The sequence below is a fragment of the Mus caroli genome, unplaced genomic scaffold (genome assembly GCF_978045245.1).
Source record: "Mus caroli unplaced genomic scaffold, Mus_caroli_1 scaffold_9, whole genome shotgun sequence".
NCBI lineage: Eukaryota > Metazoa > Chordata > Mammalia > Rodentia > Muridae > Mus > Mus caroli.
The window spans coordinates 79453439-79474743 of NW_028227264.1; the positions used below are offsets into that span (position 1 = coordinate 79453439).

Sequence of the window (21305 nt, forward strand, 5' to 3'; positions counted from 1 at the left end):
CGGAGAGACAGGAAAATCCTGGTGTTGGAGAATCCGGGAGTGGTGCTCAGGGCTGCAGGCCTCTGGCGGAGTTGCCACCTGAGTCTACCTCTGGTGACAAGTAGGTCCAGAGCTGCATGCTGGGGCAAGGTTGGTCATCTTGGACCTTGTTCACCCCAGCGCTTTGGAAGTAAAAGGGAAATGGAAATTTAAGGTTCTCATCATGTACACAAGAGTTTTAGGCCAGGCTGAAGCTTCTGAAGAGTCGGAATCCAGCCACACCCTAAGTGTCACGCCCCCAGACCACCCTCCTCCGGGAACGAAGCCACGCCCCTCCGGGTCCCCGCCTTGCCCCATGCTTGTTTTTCTTTAGGCTTGTGTTTCCGCTCTGGTGATGTCACCTCCCTGGGACACATCCAGAGGGGTGTGCAGGAGTCCAAAGAACCAAGGACTCAGGACCTGCGGGCAGCTGACCTCCTCTGCTGCTGTCACTGCACAGAAATTTTTAAATGACTTTTATTAAATCCTTACAAAACAGAATACAAAATCCTGGCGTTGACAGTTGGTGGGAAAGGAGTCCGGAGGTCAGTTCACCTGGTACGATGGAGTTAAAAGTGCTTGCATGTCCCCCACTCTACAACACGCTTTTTAGATTTCTGCATGGTTTGTGGCCAAGCCAGCCCAGGATCATGTCTCATTCACAGTTAAGGGGTCTGACCCATCCTCCAGGTCGGGCTTGGAGGGACTAAGGAAATCACAGCCCTGTTTTGGGGGTGTGTGGGGGTCAATGCTGCTCACTGCCCAGTCAGGTTGCTTCAGGAACCTGCAGGGGGGCCAAGTCCTCAGGTGGCCAACAGCTGAGTCATACTGATGGGGGAGCCCCCACCCCCAGGGGTTCTTTGGAAATGTGTCCACAGAGGCAGGTGGGGCAGGACTGGAGAAGGCATGTCACCTCCACTGTGACGATCCTATGAGACTACGGAGGAGGGGGTGGAGGATGCTGGGCAGTGGGTGTTCCAGGCCCCCACCCACCAGACCCCGACATTCAAGTACTCTTCAAGAACAGGGAAGCAAGTCAAATTATTTCTTAAAAAAAAAAAAAAAAAAAAAAAAAAGAAGCCTAAACTAAACTCGACAAACAATCCTGACCAAGGATTTTTGAGGCCAGGGGCTGCCCTGTAGACACCTGAGCAGTTGCAGGGCAGGGTGGCCTGGCCCCTGGCAGCCGCCCCCGACCAGCAGGGCCATGGAGAAAATGGGAACTCGTATTGCATAGTAGTTCGGCTAGGAACAGTCTACAGGCCTCAGGCAGTTAGGTCTGGGCACCGCAGGGCCACCACATCCCTTCCCAGCCTCCCTTTCCTGAAAGCAGGCACGCCTGAGCCGCTGCCCTCTGGGGGCAACAGGAAGGTGAGAGCCCTGGGTATGGCCTCAGCTCTGGCTAACAGAAGCAGCTAGGAGAGCTTAGGAACCTCAGGGGCAGGACGTGGCCATGGTCAGGCTGAGCCCTGAGAAGGGGCACTCAGGTGCCCTGGGTGGGGAGACATGTGGGAACCCCATGTTTGCTGATGAAAGCCTGGTCCAGCACCTCTCCTGCTGTGGTAGAGCTAGCTGGGTGCAGCTCTGCCCCTGGGAAGTGGGGTTGGGAGCAGTAGGTCTGTCCCAGGGCAAGGAGCTAAGCAGCCTGGGAGGGGTTTCTGATTGTCAACCCTCCAAGGGACACTGCAGGTGGATGATGGGGACTAGGGGTCAATCAAGTGCACTGTCCCCATCCACCTGCTCCCCAGAGGTCTCTATCCAAGACAGGGAGCCCTGCCCCCACCCCAGACCCAAAGGTGCTCTGGTGAGGAGATGTGACCACCACTGTGCTCACCAGGAGGGCCTGTCCCTGACAACACTGAGGGCTGGGAGAGGTGTGGGGTGCTGACCCTGCGGGATCCCCAACCCTGGAAGACAGCAGAGTGGCTGGAGTGGAGGTGGGGGCGCAGGTGGCAGGACCTTCACAGTTGGCAGGTGAGCATCGTGGGGTGCAGGCTGGGCGGCCTGAGCCCTCCGCCCTCCTCCGGGCACTTGCTTTCAATAGCGGCAAAGAAAAACAAACAAAACAAAGCCAAGTGGGCAGGGCAGGGGAAGGACAGGGAGAAAAGGAGACACCCCTAACAGATCCCTACACCCCAAGAGGACCCAGCTGAACTGGCACCTGGAATGGCAAGGGGTGGGGTGTCCAGGTCCCTAGCCTTCAGGCCCCGCAGGGCAGGGGCATATGTACAAGGAGCTAGTGGGGGTTATGCACGATCCCCCACAAGGACCACAGGGGTGGCCGACAGGCTAGCCCTCTGGCGCCGCTGGGCCAGCTTGGACTGGGAGGGTGGGGACAGCTGCAGGCAGCGTGAGGTAGCTCGGATGACCACAGGCTGGTCCTGCCCAGCGTCCTCCTCACACTGGGCCAGCTGCCGGTTCATGGCGATGGCCTCAGCCGCAAAGGACGTGAGGTCTTTGGCACAGCTGTTCCTGGGGATAGGATGGGTTACTGTCACAAGAGTGTATCTTTCTCTGAAGCCCTCCAGAGGTGTCCACCCCAACTGCAAGCCCTTCCAGGAGCTGAGACACCAAACTGGTGCTGTTGGGTCACCTCCTACATCACAGTGCTCAGGAGCCTGGTCCCCACTTAGGCCCAGGGGCTCAGTGCTAAGTACCTGCTGGGAAACTGCAGGGCTGTGGGTTAGGAGCTCTAGCAGCCCAGGAAAATAAAAGCCCAAACACATTCATGTCCTAAGGTCCCAGGCCTCACCTCTGCAGAACCAAGGGTGTCGGTAGGGTGTTCTCTGGGGCACACTGCAAGAAGACGTCAGGGGGTCAGAAAGCACTTGAGGGGCCTGGCTAATGCCAGCCCAAGTGTTCATAATAAACAGATCCCACCCACACAGTCTGTATGCCCCCTGCAGACTGTCCCCAGAATGGGTGTGAGCCATGCAGGGAAGGCTGAGTTCTCAGCTGGGCAGGGAGGGGGCTCACAAGCCCCACTGGGAACTACTCTCAGCCACAATGCTAGACCCTTCTTGTATGCTTTCTCTGAAACCCTGTGCCTAGCAAGAGTTGGGATGGAGTGTATGGGTGACCCCTGCATTCCTCCTCAGACCCCAAGGCTTACCCCCTGCACCCAGGGGTGCTGCAGGACTTGGGCAGCACTCAGCCTCTGCTTGGCATCTCGGACCAGCAGCTTGGAGATGAGGTCTTTGGCAGCGAAGGAGATGTGGGACCAGTCCTTGTCAGGGAACTCATACTTCCCCTCCTGGATGCTCTCAAACAGCATGTTCTAGGAGCAGAGGTGGGAAAGAGTCACCCCAAAACAGACCTGGCCCAATCTAGATGCCTAAGGAGGGTGGTGGGGAGGTGATATGCACAGGGCAGAGTGTGGGGACAATAGAGACAGTCACACAGGTGACAGAGGACCAAAGTTTCATTCTTAGCACCCACATGGCTGCCCATATTCCTAACTCCACTCCCTGGGTACCTAATGCCCACTTCTGGCCTCAGCAGGCACCAGGCTCTCATATGGTGCATGTTCATACATGCAGGCAGAACACTCATTGAAAGAAAAACAAATGAGCCTGGGGGTCCCTTGGTTTAGCACCCCACTTCTCATCCCAGGGAGCTCAGAAACAAGGCCTAGTGAAGGGTGGGGAGGGGACTCAGGCAGGGCATACCTGGCAGGCAGGGCAGGCCTCCCCACGGTCCCAGCCACAGTCGCTGCCACAGTGGCCCACGAAGGGCGGGTAGCCACTAAGCAGGATGTAGAGGATGACGCCCAGGCTCCACAGGTCGCAGCGCTTGTCGTAGATGCTGGCCTCTTCACTGAAGGCCTCCACCACCTCTGGGGCCATGTACTCAGCTGACCCACACTGTGGGGCGGGGCAGGCACAAGTCAGAAGGGACGGCAGCTCCAGCCAATCAAAGGCTACTGATGCATCCCCAGACCAGCAGGTGACACACGCTGACTATACCCTCAGCCCCGCCCAGCCAACCAGCAGCTGTTGCTAAGCGGAAAGCCAAGCTGGCAGGGGAAAGCTGCAGAGCTGGCCTGGCATCTGAGCCCAGTGTCTGCCTGCCCCGCCTTTACTGCCCTCACCGGGGTGAGCAGCTCTGGCGTGGAGATGGGGGAGCAGTCTCCATTGAGTTTGATACCACTGCCAAGGTCGAAATCGCAGATCTTCACTGGAGAGACCTGGGGATGGGATGGGCAGTGTGGGAACCCAGCCTGCACACGCTCCAATCGCTGATGCCTGGCAGGGGAAGGCAGTGGCAGGGCCCGAGTGGGGTGCTGGTCAGGCAGCCTCACCTGGTTGGGGTGCTCACACAGGATGTTCTCTGGCTTTAGGTCCCTGTGGGCGATGCCTAGCGAGGTGGAACAGGGAGGTTAGGGGCGGGTACCTCTAAAGCAACCAGGCCTGGGGGGTGCCCCACAGTCCCTGCCACACCTTTGTTATGCAGGAAGTCCAGGGCACTGGCCACGTCCTGTACCACCACGCTGGCCTCCAGCTCGTTAAAGTGGCGCCTTCTATGGATGTGGCTTAGGATGGATCCTGTGCAGGCCAGGGAGAGCTAGGTCACCTCCACCAGCCAGCTCCTAGCCCTGCCTCAGTCCATCAGGGATGCCCCAGGGCTTCCTTGGGTCCAATACTGGGCCGTGGCCATTGGGACAGGAAGGTACACAGCCCCAGTGCCCACATCAAAGCTGGGGCCCTTGGATGGCACTTCCTGTTGGTCTGCAGCTCCCACCCCAAGTCCTACCTGACCAGTACACCTACCGCCACGCATCTTCTCAAACACCAGGTAGAAACGGTCCTCCTCCTCAAAGAACTCAATCAGTTCTAGAACATTCCTGAGTTGGGAGAAGGGGGAAAATAAACTGAGTCACCCTGAGGCCCTCAGCACCTGCTGCCCAGCCTGGGAGGTGACACCCTCCCTCACGGAGCCATGAGGCCACAGAAAGCCTGTTGTCCTGGCTGAACCCAGCCGGTGGCCTGCTGAGGTGATGGGCTCTGGCCAGATAGCCTGGGCAGGCCACCTTACCTATGTCCCTGGCACTGGTACAGCATCTCCACCTCCCGGAACACCCTGCTGCGGATGTGGCCCAGCTGCTTCTCAATGATCTACAATGTAGGGAGGGACACGGCACCTGCAGAAGCTGCCCAGATGCCACCTGCAAGGTGTCAGCAAGCCCCCCACAGGCCACCTGGACCCTGTGTGAATGCCCTGGGCCTGGAAATTGCTAGAAGTCAGACTGTAGTGTTAGCATGGTCAGGGTAGTTCAGGTAAAGAGAGAGGAAGCAGCCAGGTCTCCACCCTGACCCAGGAGTCCCCTCTACTAGGTAGCTGCTGCCTTTACCCCAGCAAGGCAGGGCCAAGCAGTCTCAGCTCTCACATGACCCATGCAACAAGGTGGCACTCTGCCACCTGGATGCTGGCCCAGCCGGTACCACATCAAGATCTGCCTTCTCTTTTCCAGACCAGACTGGGCACCTGGCACCATGGGCCTAGGTTTGGCTTAGACCAGTGGTCTCAAACTTCAAGAAGCAGCTCCACTGCACCCGGTACATAGAAGGCCCAGAAAGCACTGTCCTTGTAGAACCTTTGCTCTCAGAGGAGTCCCAGGACCCCTGGTTCTCCCTTCCCAGGTGGACACCCTGACTGCCCCTAACTCTGCAGGTGGAAGGGGCAGGTTCCCACTGCCAGGATCCTGTCCTGCCTATCTTGTAATAAATACCCGTTCCACCAAGGAGCCTTCCATCACTAAGAGCCAGATGTGGAGGGTGGCACAAACACTGTAGATCAAACTAAAATACTTCACCCCCACCCTTGTAGAGGCTGGGGACAGCTCCATAGAAACCGCTATCCCTCCTGGCAGAGAATGGCCTTCCCTGGGGTTCCCTCTGGGATCTATGCCATTGGGTGGTTTTAATGTCCTCCAGTCACCCCAGCCTCCATCCTCACTCTCCTGTGCTGCTGTCATCACCTCTCACTGCCCCAGGTGTCAATGACCACTGAGGATAATACCAGAACCCCCCCCCCCCCCACCCAGTTCCCTGCAACCCATCACTCTGGCTCACAGCAGTGGGAAGCCACATGTAGCTAACACAGCTCAGGTTACCGTCCTTCTGACAAGGCTGAAGGGACAGGGACCACTGCTCCGACACCCTAACTTCCAAACGACTCTTCCCTTTGCTTCTCCCTGTTACCCTCAGACTGGGAAGCCACTATCCAGAGCAGCAGCCCCACCCTGACAGGCACCAGGCTTCCCTGGTCGTGAGGGTGACTGGTTGGCCCTACAGGGTCAGAAGGCTACACCAGGGCCCGGCAAGGCTCTAGGTATATACAGGAGTGGCAAAGGCACACAGGACTCTCTTGGGGACCTGCATCGGTTTGTAAGCCTTGGTTAGGCCAGTCACCCTTAGAGGCAGAGGCCCAGCCTTAGGGACAGGTGGGCCAGCATGGCCTCTGACATAAGTTTCCAGTTCTTGATAGCCATGCTAGGGCTTGCTAGCCTCCAGAACATGGAGTGATCAAGGGCCAGCTGTCATTGTGCCTTTCTATGACTTTAGGTCTGACCTGGATTCCCAGGGTGGCCAGTCACAAGTCTTAGGGCCATTTTTAGACACTGGTTTTCTGAGGCTGTCATCTGGGGACTCAAAGGCCACTGGCCTCTAGGGGCAGACCCCAGCTTACCTTGACAGCATATTCCTGGTTGGTGATGAGATTGACACAGGTCTGCACACGAGCGTGAGCACCTTCCCCCAGCACATCCTCCTGCAGCTGATAGACATCTGGAATGCGAGTGGAGAGGTAAGGGACTGTAGCCCAGTGTCCCTTCCCCAGAGGAGTTGGCAGCTCTCTGCAGCTCACCTTCGAACCTGCCTGAGAAGCTGTCAGTAGCGCGACAGCGCTTCTTTTTTCGGCCTCTCTTCTTGGCATCTGGGATGTCAATGGGCTGGCTGGAAGGCATGTCTGTAGAGAAGAGAGACCCAGATGGTATGTAGTCTGCCTTAGTCTACTTCCCCAGAGACCCCATGTCCAGTCTACCTCCTGGATGCTCACCAGGTCGGGCTTCACACTGTGGGCTGAAGTCAGAGTCCCCGTGCTGGGCGGGGTCTAAGGAGAAGGCCAGCTCGAAAGGATTCTGCCCCTGTTGAAGGGGAACATGTTCAGGGTGGTTCTGTCAGAATGCCCCAAATGTGCAGCAACCTGTATAAACGATCACCCCGTCACAGTGCTGAGAGCAAGAGCAGCTGGCTGCCCTACAGGCACGCAGGCTGCAGCAGGCTACGGCTGCTCCTCACCCAGCACGGAGGCTTCACAGGAGCATCTCAGAGCCTCAGTGGCACAGAACTGTGGAAGGGAGGCAGAGTCCCTTGGAGTCCATAGAATACTGACTCAGGAGTTTTACTAGGAGACAGTGGGCCATGTGGCTGTCACCTGCTCCTGTTACTAGTATGGGGTAGGAGGAGGCCAGGGACACCCCACAGAGAACGACCCAGTCATGCCCACCACACCAAGGGATCCTGTCTCCTGACTGGGGAACGTGACCTTCCTCTCCAGCCTGGGGTTGACTGACAGGAAGTCTAAACCACATGGCCTGCCTCATCTGTTCATGGGTAGCATGGGAACGCCTGTCCAGCCAGCTGACTGAGGGCTGACCTAAGGGACAGGCGTGGGATCAAAGGTGGGGGCATTGGCAGGAGAGCCTGGGGCAGGGCTGCCAGCTTGTTTTCCCACAGCCTCCTAGGTTATCTCAGGGCCACACCCTTGGTTTTTGGGCCTCAGTTTCCCTGTAGCAGGGGACAACACCACTTCTCCTCCCTATGTTGCAACCTCTCAGGGAATGTAAATGCAGTACCTGACTGTGGAGAGGCTCTGGAGGTCAGGGGCAGGGACCCTTTCAATTTGCTCTGTGTATCCAAAGCCTTCTATCTCTGGAGGACTGCCTACTCCAGGGGCCACCAATTTGGTACACGTAGCCACTGGTAAGGGGCTCACATACAAGGCACCCAATGGTATGAGTGTGCAGGGCTATGCCCAGTCCATAACCTGCAATGTCTAAAGGTCCTTCTCTGGGCGGCCAGGGTTCAAATTCATACTTATAGTTCAAGTAGGACACCAAAGGACCCAGCTGCCAGATATGTGGAAGACCTTAAGACTGCTCAGGAGAGGTGGGAGCTGAAGGCCAGAGAAACCTGGTTTGAACAGGAGCATGCTGAAACAAAACACTTCCTCATGATGGCTGCTGCTGGCACCCCGGTGTAGTGCGCAAGCTGGGAGACTAAGGCAAACTCTAGCTTTAGAGGGAATAACCCACCCAGAGAACAAGGCATGGGCTGCAGGTGGGTGTGGGGAACGTGGTTTAAATCACCCCTGTCTTAATATCCACAGCGGGAGGGGCTGACAAGAGGGTTATCTGGGAGAAAAGTCTCTCGACAAAACCCTAGGGAGACTCCAAGGGGCTACAGCAGAAGGGGCCAGATACCTGGAGACCAGCAGCACACAGCCAGAGAGCAACATTGGTACACCTTGTAAGCTGTTCTGCTCCCAGAACAGAGAATCGCTACTAGGAGACTGGCACAAAAGGGGACACCCTAGCAGGAAAATGGGGAACAGGGCACACAACCCCAGTGCTCTGATAAAACTCGCTGCCTGCAAGGTCTGGACATCAACCTGCACCACACAAGGTGGGGGGTTGGTGAGCTATGGAAGGGGAGGTAAACCAGGTTTGAGACCAAAGGCTAGCCAGGGCACCTGCTCCATGACCACAGCCTGCTGACCTTCCTCTAGGTGTACTGTCATGAGAGACAGGGAAGGGAGGCAGCTGTCCCCAGCTCTGGGAACCTTACAAGGGTGACAGGGGTCCAGTAGAACCTCTGACATTACAGTCATTGTTCCCCTAGCTGAAGACTGGGACACATGGGACAGCCAGAACCTAGCACAGGGATTGGCTGGCTGGAGCACACCCTTCAGGGAGATCCCTAAGGGCTAGCTTACAGTCTCCCAGCTTGCACATTAAAGACAGGAAAACAGGGCTGGGCTCTAGCTGAGTTCATAGAGCACCTGTCTGGCAGGCATGAGGCCCCAGACTCCATCACCAGTACCTCTTAAAACTCCAGAAAGAAAACCAGAAACCCAGGTAATAAAGCAGGCGGCCTGGTGGGTGTGTGTGCTATCTGCCTAGCTGCAGACTGAGGCTACCTGAGGAGCGGTAGTCTGGCTTCCAGAAGTAGCCTCATAGGGTGGGGTCCCAGGAGGGAGTCGAGGTACCAGTCCCTGGCCACCTACAAGGCTGCCTAACAGCTCAGTGCAGAGCCCCACAGTGGCCACGCAGAGGGCAGCTTGCAGTCCCAAGTGCTGTGTGGGCAGTCCAGTCTGGTCCAGCCAGCCTCCCCTGGGTCTGGCTGAGGGCCTTGAGTCAGCAGGCCTGGCAGGAGGCGGCTCGAACCATCCAGAAAGCCAGGGTTTGCTTTGGCGGCCTTGCTGACCCTCTAGGTTCAAGCAAAGCCCCAGGAGGGCAAAAAAAAAACACTATAGGTGACATTCTTGGGTCCATCTCTCGTTCCTGCTCAGCCCCAAAGCAAGCTGGCCAAGGATAACAGGCATTTGGGGCAGGGGTGGGGCAGTTGGCCAGGGGCACTGGCTGGACAGGCCTGGGAATTCTTCCCTATCTGCATGCCCCTCCCACAGGGGTGCAGGCACACACATACACACTCTTGCCTTCTCTACAGGGCAACAGGTCCCTGCCCCAGGAAGCCATTACATAATCCAGCCTTCTGGGTGGGGTGGGCAGGCTGACATCACTGCGTCCTTTAGGCCAGGCCCCAAGTAGGGGGCTCTGCCTAGCACCCTGCCCACCTCCACCACCCCCAGATACACTCATCTAAGGTAAGACTCAATCAGCCACCTTTAATAACACTATAGAAACTTCTTGTTCTGATAAGAAATAACACTTTGGGCCTGGGGTGTCTTGAGGGAAGGTCTCCACAGGCCACCACCAAGTGTGGAGGTTGCAGTGGGGCAAAGCACACCCATGTGCCAAAGGGTTTCCCCAACAAGGCTTCAGGCCCTCTGATCCCAACCAACCAACCAGCTTGAGACTACAGTGGACAGATACAGGGTTTCCCTGGAACTATATACACAGAAGTAGGGGAGACGGGGCTGAGAGACTGCAAGGAACATCCAGCCACTGACCACAAGCCAACCTAGGGGAGCTCACAAAAGAGAGAGCTATGACCTGCTGACGTACTCTCATCCAGAACAAGGCCAACCTGGGGGGGACACAGAAAGTGTGGGATCACATACAGGAAGTGGGTGGGGAGCATAAGACTGAGATCAGGCTGATGGTGAGGGACATAGAGCCACCAATCAGTGGTGGGAGTGGGTCCTGGAAGAGAGAGCTACTAGGCAGCCAGGGACAGGTTGTAGCCTGCAACAAGCACACACTGCAGGAAACAAATGTAAAGTCCACCAGAGACCACATACAGAGGTAGGAAAGCCCGGGCTGAGAAACTGCTAGGGACACAGCCACAGATCACAGGGGAGCCTGGGGCAGTTCATGAAGAGTTAGTAGGCAGCTAGAAGCAAGGCTGCAGCTTACTGACTCTCCCAACCAGCACAAGACAGGCCTGGAAGTTGCAAGGAACAGAAACACTCCATTTGCCTAGGATCACACACAGAAACAGACGACTGTGATCGGGCTAACTGCAAGGGACACAGAGCCACCAATCGCAAGCCTGGGGGTGGGGTGGGGGTCTTAGAACAGAGAGCTACTAGGAGGATGGGGACAGGGCTGCGGCCTGCTGACCCCCACCACCTCCAGCACAAAAGTCCAATGCAAGCACCCCTCCCAGGCCCTGCACCAGCCTCCCGAGTAGGCTCTGCTCCTCCGTCGCACCCGTCACTGCAATGGGACCCCCGGATAGGACCCCTCACCTTGAACGAACGGTGGAAGCCCTGAAGTTCGGCTGTTCTCTTCTGCACCATCTTCAGTCCGGGCCCCACCAGCGGGGGAGGGGACGCGGGGCCCGGGGGGCGGCTTGGGAGGCGACCCTGCGGGCGGAGGAGACAAAGGACCGAGGCTGAGAGAGGCGCTCGGCCGGGCGGAGGCGGCCGGGGCTCGGCGGAGCTCCCGCGCCTGGCTCGGGCTTCCTTCCTCCCTCGGAGAATGTCGCCCTTGGCGCCGCGCTCACCGGGGTCGGACACCGGCCGGGGGTCGCAGCGCCGTCACCTCACCTATCACAGCCCGGACCCCGCTCCGAGGACTGCGCGGGGAACAGCGCCGCCACAGCCACCCCTGCCGCCGCCGCCGCCGCCGCCGCCACCACCACCGCCACCACCGCCACCGCGGACCCCTCCACTGGGCCGCTGCCGCCGAGAGGAGCCGCGCGCGCGGCCGGCGCGGCCACCTTTATAGGCGCGGTCCCGAAGTTGCCCCGCCCCTCCGCGCCAGTCTCCGCCCTTCTCAGGGAACAGAGGAGGCGGAGCTTCCAGGAGCGTCAAAGGCCGCTGCAAGAAGAGCACGCCGGGGAATGCAGAATACGGCTGCGCGCTCCCGCTTAAGGGGCGGAGCTTAGCGGAGTGGAGCTGCGCAGCGAGCGTGTTGGCGACTCTAAACGCGGCTGCGCACTTCGAGCTGGCAGGGGGAAGGGGAGACTCCGAGGGAAGTGGGGCGCGAAGCTTCAAGTGCGGCTGCGCACTCCCACTGTGGGGGCGGAGCGTGGAAAGATACTCGACTTGCAGCCGCGTGACCTGGCTGGGGGGGTGGGAGGGGACTGTGTGGGGAGGCTGGTGACCAGCGTCTCGAGTCGCCTGCGCCTGCGCAGAAGGGTACTGAAGGCTTCGGTTTGGGCCGTGAGGCCGCCTTCTCCTGTGTCACAGTTGGCCCGCTGGCTTGCGCGCTGCAGGTTCTGCTCCCTGTCCTTGAGCCGGGTGCCATGGTCAGCTGCCGAAGGAGGGCAAGCCAGCCCTAATTTTACTGAATATTGATGCCCTTGGCCTGTGCTTCAGCTCTGCAATCCGTGATGAATCCTTCTTGAACCTCTTGGGTCCTTTGAAGCCCTCGGTGGGGATAGCTGGGACAAGAAGGGGCTAGGATCCCCGATTCAGGTTCGGATACAGTCAGACTGCGTTGTGCCTGCTGCCTCGGCTGCTTCCGTGCACAAAGAGGTTGTTTTCCCTCTTCAGGGTAGTTTGTCTACCAGTTTTTACCACCACCCTCCACTGAGGCTGGAGCCTCATGAACCTCAAGCAGTTCTTTGTGTGTTTGTGTGCTCTCACACAGGTCCTCGTCTGTGTGAGTGTGTGTGCCTTATGCATACAGGTGCCTGGAAAGTCAGAAGAGAGGTGAAATTACACGATGCCTGATGTGGGTGCTGGGCTGTACCTTGGGTTCTCTGTAAGAGTAAAAGTTTGGCTTAACTTATGAGTCCTCTGTCTGACTCCTGAGCCTCATTGTCATCGTTAGTGATTGCATTGGCAGAAATGTTTGTCTCTAATTCAGATTGTCATGCCTGTACAAGGTTCATTACCTGGACAGATTTGGGCAGGGGATAGAACTTCAGTTCAAGGCCGTCAGGGATCAATTCCTGTCAGACTCAAACAAGGGTCTCTACTCAGCTGTTAAAGGAGTTTGCCACCAAATATAACCTGAGCCCATTCCTGGGACACATGTAAGAGAAATAGCTTCTACCTGTGGCTAGCTGTAGCATGTGTGTGTGTGTTCACGGAGGCCAGCCTGTCTCTGTAGCTTGGGGCTACCTAGCCAGATCCTATCTCAGGCTAACAATTCAAATAAAACACTACACCCACATTCAAGCATGGCCCACCTGGGTCAGCCGTTCACACTGATGGCAGCAAATAGCCCTAATCTATTTTGTTTCCTGCAACTTAGTTCAGATGCTGGGAAGAAAAGCCAAATTACAAAGCCCTCGTTAAAGGTGTGAGTTCTGTGCCCTAATCCAGACCTGTCCTGAGACTGCCTCCTGTGCCCTGTTAGAAATAGGGAAACCAGGGAAGCTCAGGGGATAGGAAACTGTACTTGACACAGGTTACTTCTTCCTGGAGTCCTTACCAGTCACGAGGCTAAACCTTCAGAACTGGGATGTGTGGCCCCTGCCCTGCACACACTCTGTACAAAAAGTTCTGTGAGTCTGACAGCCAAGTATGTCTTCCAACTTGCAAGTGGCCACCTGGAGTCTACAGGGTTACTCAGAGGGAGCCGCCTTTTACCACACTTTTATCTCAAAAGGGCAGCCGTAGGAACAGGAAGGGGATGTTCACCCTGTAGGCACCAGGCAGGGCCTGGGAGCTGCTCACTCAACCCTGCCCTGCCGTGCCCAGGCAAGCTGCCAACCTGCTGTCAAGTCTCTCCCTCCAGCCGCCTGTTTACAAGCTAGGCTTCCAGTGGTGTGGGACTCTCAGAGGCCTCCCAGTGTGGGGGTTGGGAGCTGGGGTGACAGGAAGGCCTGACTTCCCCTACTGGCTCAGCCTCTGCCCCAGGAGGATGTCACTGGCTCTTTGGCAAGGGATGCCTGCAGGAAGCCCGTGTGATACCCTCTGTTTCCCCTGTCTTTACAGACTAGGCTTGGCTGGCCAGGTGAGGGGTTGGTCTAGCCCGAGTGAAGGATAGACATGGCCAGGACAGTCAGGAAAGGTGGTCCTAAGCTTACCCCCAACCCCGGGTTCCCAGGGGACATGGCCAACCTTGGAAAGGGCTCAGGACTGTCCAAGGTGTTAGGCCCAACTGGGACCACCAGAGCTGTAGGTTCAAGCAGATTCTTAGGGAGATCTTACAGAGGGAAGAAAAACAGGAAGTGAGGTGGGGCCCCAGGCCAACAGCCTCAGCTTCTCGCTTGGCCCAATTCCTAGCAGGCTGGCTCCTCCGGTCTCTTTCCTTCCTTGCCAGCGAGTTAGGAACAGAACCCAGACCTTTCCACCTGCTAGGGCAGAACTCATTGTTGAGCCACGCCCCAAAGCCCTTCACTGGAGGGTTTTTATGCAGTGGCTCCTCCCTGACCACGCCCCCAGCGCGTCACTGGGGGATTCTAGACGGGGGCTCCGCCTGTGACCACGCCCCCAGCACCTTTTGTTTTGATTTGTTTTGAGACAGGGATTTTGCTCTCAGTCTAGTGTCAAGCTTCCCATGGCTCCAGCCATCGCTACTCTGGAGTGACAGGAATGGCCATCACATTCTCCCAGCCTCGGTTATCTGGCTGTGTTGCCTGCTTTCTGTTCCCATCGCCCCTCCATGTGTGCTATTTTCTCTTCCCTTGGTTTCAGCATTCTGTCCACAACCATAAGTGCAAGCTAGAATCGTGCCTTTGGCAGCTTTGTGGAGCAGGTGCTAGGACTGCTGCAACCCCCCACATACCCTTGGGGGAGGGGTAAAGCTGTCACACCAGTCTCAGGGGACCCCATACAGACCCATGGACACCAAGGAGGTTTGGGAAGAGCCCACAACCTAGCACTCAGAATAACCACCTAGGGCTGAGATAGTAGAATTTGGTAAATGTATTCTGAGCCTCCAGGCAGAGCACTCATCCAGCACTGTGCCCCTAACGAGTGGGCCCATGTGGGGTGACAGGCATGCAAGCAAGCCAAACTTGCCACTTCACTGTCTCCAGTCACTGGGCAGAGTATGGACAGAACCTGGTCCTGTCAGTGTCCTATGCTGGGGGTTGGGAGAAGCCTGGGAGCAGTGGGTGTGGCCAGGGAGTTATGGCTGTCAGGTCTGACCGCTGTGAACATCATGGCAGCCTTAGGGCCCTGTCCTCACCAGATCACACCACACAAGACCCACCTCTTTTGGAGTCCAACTCTGCACTCACTGTCCCTAAGGGAGTTACAAGGCTGTACAGTGCAGCTGGGAAGGACTGGCTCAGTAATTTGTTCAAAGCCAGCACCTTGTCCTAGTGACTGGTGAACCAGTCACTGGTCAGTCCCATGTCCTCCCTGCCTCCTCTGACAAAGTCCCGAGGACACCGGTGGCTTCGGGAGGCTACTGGGTCCTTGCTGGCAGGGACCTAGAACACATTAGAACCTGGAGTTTGCATGGGGACTGTAATTTTTGCTGTGAGGCACTGAGAGGGGTGTGCCACCTCACCTCCTGCAGCCTGAGCCAAGAAACTTGAGCTGGGGACCGTCATGGATCATTGGGAGCCCAGTGTCACTGTGGGCTCCTCCTCAAAGGGAGACAGAGGCTCACAGCAGAGTCAGGAGATTAAAGGGGAAGAGGGAGGAACCAAGGTGCAGGTCTCTCCACACAGGGACAAGCACCAGAGCCAGCCACAGGAAAAGCCCAGCCCAGCCATGCTGGCCTTATTTTTTAACCCTTGTCAGACTTGTGACTTCTAGTCACACATAAGATGACCGATTTTGGCTCCTAAACTGGTAATCACTTGTTGCAGTTGGCCTGGCCACACTGAGCCCAGGCCATAGAGGAAGAACTGAGACAGCTAGCAAGAGGTGGATCCTGGCTTGATGTCCCTGCCCCCTGACTGTAACAGGTCTCCCGGAAGGTACAATAGACACGTGCCCTGCCACCCTGGTCTACAAGCCAACCTGCAGTCCTTGAAACCAAGAAGTCAGCAGTTGCCAGGCAACACATGTGCTCGGGCCATTCCAGACCTCTAGTTCTGTGAATGTGGGGCCCAGCTGCTGGGCCAATAGGGGCTTAGAGAGGCCCAGAGCCAACTCTCGCCAGTTAAGTTGTTCTAATTGAGCATCCTTAGCCACTCTTTTTTCTTTCTTTTTTTTTTTTTTAGACAGGGTTTCTCTGTATAGCCATGGCTGTCCTGGAACTCACTTTGTAGACCAGGCTGGCCTCGAACTCAGAAATCCACCTGCCTCTGCCTCCCAAATGCTGGGATTAAAGGCATGTCGTGCGTCACCACCACCCGGCGTTAGCCACTCTTAAAGAAGGTGGCTGACTTGACTGATTCTGAGGTCAGCAGGTCTGCCAAAGGACCAGGGTATGAGCTGGGGACTGGGAGTCAACATGGCAGGCTAAACCTCACACCATTCTTCACATGACTGGGTGGCTCCTGGCTTAATCTTGGGTCCCCCAAGCCTACATTTCTCCTCTCCTTTTGGATTTTTTTAGATGGGATTTTTCCATCAATCTCCTACATCCACCTCCTAAGCACTGGGGTTGGTTACACCAGAACACCCGGTTTATGGGGGTGCAGAAGATCAAACCAAGAGACTTCAGAACTGAACTTCAACTTCATTTCCCCAAAGTAAGTTTTGTATTTACTTTTATTGTTTTGGGTTTTTTTTGGGTTTTTTTGGTTTTTTTTAAAGACAGGCTGTGTGTATTTGTGTGTGTGTGTGTGTGTGTGTGTGTGTGTGTGTGTGTGTTTCACTCTGGCTGTCCTGGAACTCACCCTCTAGACTAGGCTGGACTTGAACTTAAAAAGATCCACCTGCCTCCGCCTCCTGAGTGATGAGATTAAAGGGGTGCACCACCATACTCATCTATTAGTTAATTTAATTTTAAATGTTTTTTTATTTGTAAGCACGTGTGTCTGACTGTATGCCACGTGTGTGCAGGTGCCCAGAGAAGATGGAAGTTAGAAGAGGGTGTTAGGTCCCCTGGAGCTGGAGTCAGAGGAGGGTGTGAACTGGTCAGTGCAGGTTCCAGGAACCAAATCCTGGACCTCTGCAGGAGCAACTAGTGCTCTTAACCACTGCACACCACACACACACACACACACACACACACAAAGGCTCAGCAGTCAAGAGCACTGACTGCTCTTCCAGAGGTCCAGAGTTCAACTCCCAGAAACGATCATGGTGACTCAAAACCATCTGTAGGGCTGGTGAGATGGCTCAGTGGGTAAGAGCACCCGACTGCTCTTCTGAAGGTCCAGAGTTCAAATCCCAGCAACCACATGGTGGCTCACAACCATCCGTAACGAGATCTGGCACCTTCTTCTGGTGTGTCTGAAGACAGCTATAGTGTACTTACATATAATAAATAAATAAATCTTTAAAAAAAAAAAAAAAAACATCTGTAATGGGATCTGACGCCCTCTTCTGGTGTGTCTGAAGACAGCTACAGTGTACTCTTATAAATTAAATAAATAAATAAATAAATAAATAAATAAATAAAACATCTTAATAAAATTGTTTTAAGCCTTTAGTCCCAATACTCAGGAGGCAGAGGCAGGTGGGTCTCTGAGTTCGAGGCCAGCCTGGTCTACAGAATAAGATCCTATCTCAAAAACAAACAAACAAACAAACAAACAAAAACAAAACTAAACTAAAACTAAAAACAACAACAAAAAGAATAAAATAAAATAATTTTTTTTTGTTTTTTTCGAGACAGGGTTTCTCTGTATAGCCCTGGCTGTCCTGGAACTCACTCTGTAGACCAGGCTGGCCTTGAAGTCAGAAATCTGCCTGCCTCTGCCTCCTGAGTGCTGGGATTAAAGCGTGTGCCACCATAGCCCGGCTTTATTTTGTAATTTTAACTGGAGGGTTAGAGAAATGGTTCATGATTAAAAATGCTGGCTGTTCTCGCAGAAGACTCCCAATGTAACAGGCCTCAGACCTTAGCACATCTGACTCCATTATGGAAGTACTGCTCAGTTCAAAACTAAAGCAGAGGCCCAACCCGTCAAGGCCTGTAGTTAGGGGAAAGTCTCTCAAGTACTAACCTGGTTTTTTTTTAGCTTCTGTAGTTCCGTATCTGGGTAACTGTTCTTGCTAACTGAGGTATATCGCCTCAGGATGTGGTTTTGTGCTTAAAAACTCACCCTGAGAAAGGCTCCAGGCTATACTGGGCTCTACACACAGAGAGACTGTAGTGCAGTCACTGGCCCATAAAGACTTTGTCTGCTAAAACCTGTGTCTGAGTAATCTCTGGTGGATCCCCCACAACACCAGAAGCACAGGGCAGCTCACAGCCTCCTGTACTGTCAGGTCCAGCGGATTCGATGGCCTCTCCTGCCTTCAGTACACATTGGGCACACACATGTTGCACAGACACACATGTAGGCATACAACTCATATATAATATTTTTTAAATGTTGATGAGAAGAAAACGCATACTGCTCTCACAGGGCCTGAGTTTAGTTCCTAGTCCTTGCACTGGTGAATCAAAGCCACCCACGGGTCTGGCTTTGGGGATTTACTGCCGCCTATGCTTGCACACAACTTAAAAATAAAACATTTAGCCGGGCGTGGTGGCGCACGCCTTTAATCCCAGCACTCGGGAGGCAGAGGCAGGCGGATTTCTGAGTTCGAGGCCAGCCTGGTCTACAAAGTGAGTGCCAGGACAGCCAGGGCTACACAGAGAAACCCTGTCTCGAAAAACCAAAAAAAAAAAAAATTTTTTTAAATTTTGTTTTCCCTGGGCAGTGGTGGCACATGCCTTTAATCCCAGCACTCGGGAGGCAGAGGCAGGTGGATTTCTGAGTTCAAGGCCAGCCTGGTCTACAGAGTGAGTTCCAGGACAGCCAGGGCTACACAGAGAAACCCTGTCTTAAAAAACAAAACAAAACGAAAAATTTGTTTTCAAGACAGGGTTTCTCTATATAGCCCTGGCTGTCCTGGAACTCACTCTGTAGACCAGGCTGGCCTCAAACTCAGAAATCTGCCTGCCTCTGCCTCTTGAGTGCTGGGATTAAAGACATGTGCCACCTTGTCCGACATAATAAATAAATCTCTACATTTCTAGAAATGTACAGTAAGGTCAATTGACAACACTCAGCTATGGAGAGGGCATCCAGAACACACTACTCAGGGAGCATGAGCTGGACACAGGACACACGGTTCATGGGAGGTCCCTGGAGTTGGCAGAGCCCTCAAGACAGAAGTGGGTGGGTGGGATCAGCGTCAGACGAGCAGAGCTCCAGTGTGCAGAGACAGCAGCCTGGAGCTGGATGGTGGAAACAGCTGCACACCTCTTCCATCCTTCATCTGGTCATCCCAAGGGTGACCAGTGAGTGACATAGGATGGTGGACAGCACTGATCTGTCTTGTTAGATGCCCCAGGGGCCCGAATCCTTGTCACTGGCTGGCATCTTGCTATGTCTAGGCAACAGGACAAACCAACACCATTCACAGTCCTTAGCCTCATCCAGGGTAACAGTGATGTGGCTAGCCTGGGACACGGGCTATGGGTCAGGAGATTCAGAGGGCTGAACACAGAGGATCTCTCTGGTGATCTGGGTCAGATGCCTGAGTTGGGACTGGGCCACAGGCCTGTCACATACTGAGACTAAGACTATAGCAGGCATTGGTGCCTGACTACACAGCCAGGTTCCCAACAACCCAAAGGACACTGTGTGTGGGCTGGGTGGAGGAGGCATGGAGGTGACAGGGCCTGCCTGATTCTGTGTCCTCGAGTAACTGGATGCTGGAGAAGGCTGTGTGTTGGTGCTCCAGTGGCCTTACCTTCTCTGGGGACATGTTGGGGACAGTGTCCCTGTAAGTATCCCAGGGTAAACAAAGCAGTGGTCACAGAAACATCTAGTAACATGGGCCATGCACCCCAGGTGGCCTTTGGGCCATCAGAAGGGTCACCTAAAACACCCACACTAGACACACAGTGTGTACCAAGGCTAGATCCTGCCAATCAAGGCCAGGCCAGGTGCCCTTGCCACAGCCTGGGTGTCATTCCAGAAAAGACATTGAGGGGCATTGAATTCAGGCTGCTCAGTGACAATACCAGATAAAAAGGGCCACACAGTGGAGGACTCCATGACAGGAACTGCCCAAAAGAGGCAAATCCAGACTCAGGGTATCATATCTACTGGGGAGGTGACGGGATAGGGTGCTCATGTCCCCTTACCCAGGGTGGCATCTGTGATTTCTAGCATGGGTCACTGTAACCTCATTGATTGAACACAGGCTGACTTTCAAATGAAGACCTACAAAACCTCGGATTTTGGGAAAGACAGTACCTGTCAACAGTATTACTTAGTGAAGTAGGTCATCCGACCATGTGATAGGCACAGGCCATCTCCATCCCAAACCTGGGACACTCGTGGCTCCTGTACATCACATTTCTCCTTAACCTGTCTGACACAAAAAAGAAGTGCTCTTCCGTTCAGCTCTAGCTACTCATCTCAAGGCCAGAGAAGCCAGGCAGGGAGGAAGCTGGGGACCAGCCCAGTGGCTTCGCCAGCACTCAGTAGCACTTTCCTTCCTTAGGCCGCATCGCCCTCTATGAATGAGAAGCAGCATTGCAAGGGACACCTCTGAGAGCTGCCTCAGGACACACAGGTGAGATGCAGAGATGCCTTCAACAGCTGCTCCAGCAGGGTACACAAGGCAAACTTACAATTTGGGAGGCAGAAGCAGGAGGATCAGATCAGCATGAACTGGAAGTCAGTGAGGCTTGTTTCAAACCACCTGGAAGGGCTAAGCAGGGGATTATTCTAAACAAAGTTGCTCTAATGTTGGGATCTACAACCATAAAATGAACATGGAGATTCAGACGGCTGTCAAAACTGTAGGCCGGGGGGTGGTGGCACATGCCTTTAATTCCAGCACTTGGGAGGCAGAGGCAGGCAGATTTCCGAGTTCGAGGCCAGCCTGGTCTACAAAGTGAGTTCCAGGACAGCCAGGGCTACACAGAGAAACCCTGTCTCGAAAAACAAACAGACAAAAAACAAAACAAAAACAAACAAACTGTGTGCTTTTCACTTAAATCAGAGGGGCTGGAGGACTGGCATGAAGGCCCAGCCTAGAATCCCCCAGTGAGGGGCCTGGGAGCGTGGACAGTCAGGATGGAGCCCCACCTAGAATCCCCCACTGAGGGGCAGGAAGCGTGGACAGTCAGGATGGAGCCCCACCTAGAATCCCCCAGTGAGGGGCAGGGAGCGTGGACAGTCAGGATGGAGCCCCCCTAGAATCCCCCAGTGAGGGGCCTGGGAGCGTGGACAGTCAGGATGGAGCCCCCCTAGAATCTCCCAGTGAGGGGCAGGGAGCATGGACAGTCAGGATGGAGCCCCACCTAGAATCCCCCAGTGAGGGGCAGGGAGCGTGGACAGTCAGGATGGAGCCCCCCTAGAATCCCCCAGTGAGGGGCAGGGAGCGTGGACAGTCAGGATGGAGCCCCCCTAGAATCCCCCAGTGAGGGGCAGGGAGCGTGGACAGTCAGGATGGAGCCCCCCTAGAATCTCCCAGTGAGGGGCCTGGGAGCGTGGACAGTCAGGATGGAGCCCCACCTAGAATCCCCCAGTGAGGGGCAGGGAGCATGGACAGTCAGGATGGAGCCCCCCTAGAATCTCCCAGTGAGGGGCCTGGGAGCGTGGACAGTCAGGATGGAGCCCCACCTA

General features: G+C 55.2%; 1 protein-coding gene across 1 annotated transcript; it reads right to left on the reverse strand.

The window, feature by feature from the left end:
• Positions 1-477: 477 nt before the first annotated feature.
• Mknk2 (MAPK interacting serine/threonine kinase 2) lies at positions 478-11343 on the reverse strand. Its single transcript, XM_029482731.2, has 14 exons — positions 11251-11343; positions 10951-11067; positions 7075-7162; positions 6883-6984; positions 6706-6803; positions 5053-5132; positions 4788-4861; positions 4458-4562; positions 4319-4374; positions 4109-4204; positions 3687-3881; positions 3131-3295; positions 2771-2814; positions 478-2490 (listed from the first exon to the last, which is right to left on the reverse strand). Exons 2-14 carry the CDS (start codon positions 10999-11001, stop codon positions 2265-2267), a joined length of 1380 nt encoding a protein of 459 aa, XP_029338591.1. The 5' UTR covers positions 11002-11067; positions 11251-11343; the 3' UTR covers positions 478-2264.
• Positions 11344-21305: the final 9962 nt, after the last annotated feature.

What these genes read in the sequence shown, in the direction of transcription:
- Mknk2 (XM_029482731.2), bottom strand. Translation starts at nt 11,001, where the DNA reads ATGGTGCAGAAGAGAACAGCCGAACTTCAGGGCTTCCACCGTTCGTTC. An exon ending in AGCACCCCTGGGTGCAGGGG is followed by an intron (nt 2,815 to 3,130) that starts GTAAGCCTTGGG and finishes GTCTTCTTGCAG; the next exon opens with TGTGCCCCAGAGAACACCCT. An exon ending in ACACCCTTGGTTCTGCAGAG is followed by an intron (nt 2,491 to 2,770) that starts GTGAGGCCTGGG and finishes TCCTATCCCCAG; the next exon opens with GAACAGCTGTGCCAAAGACC.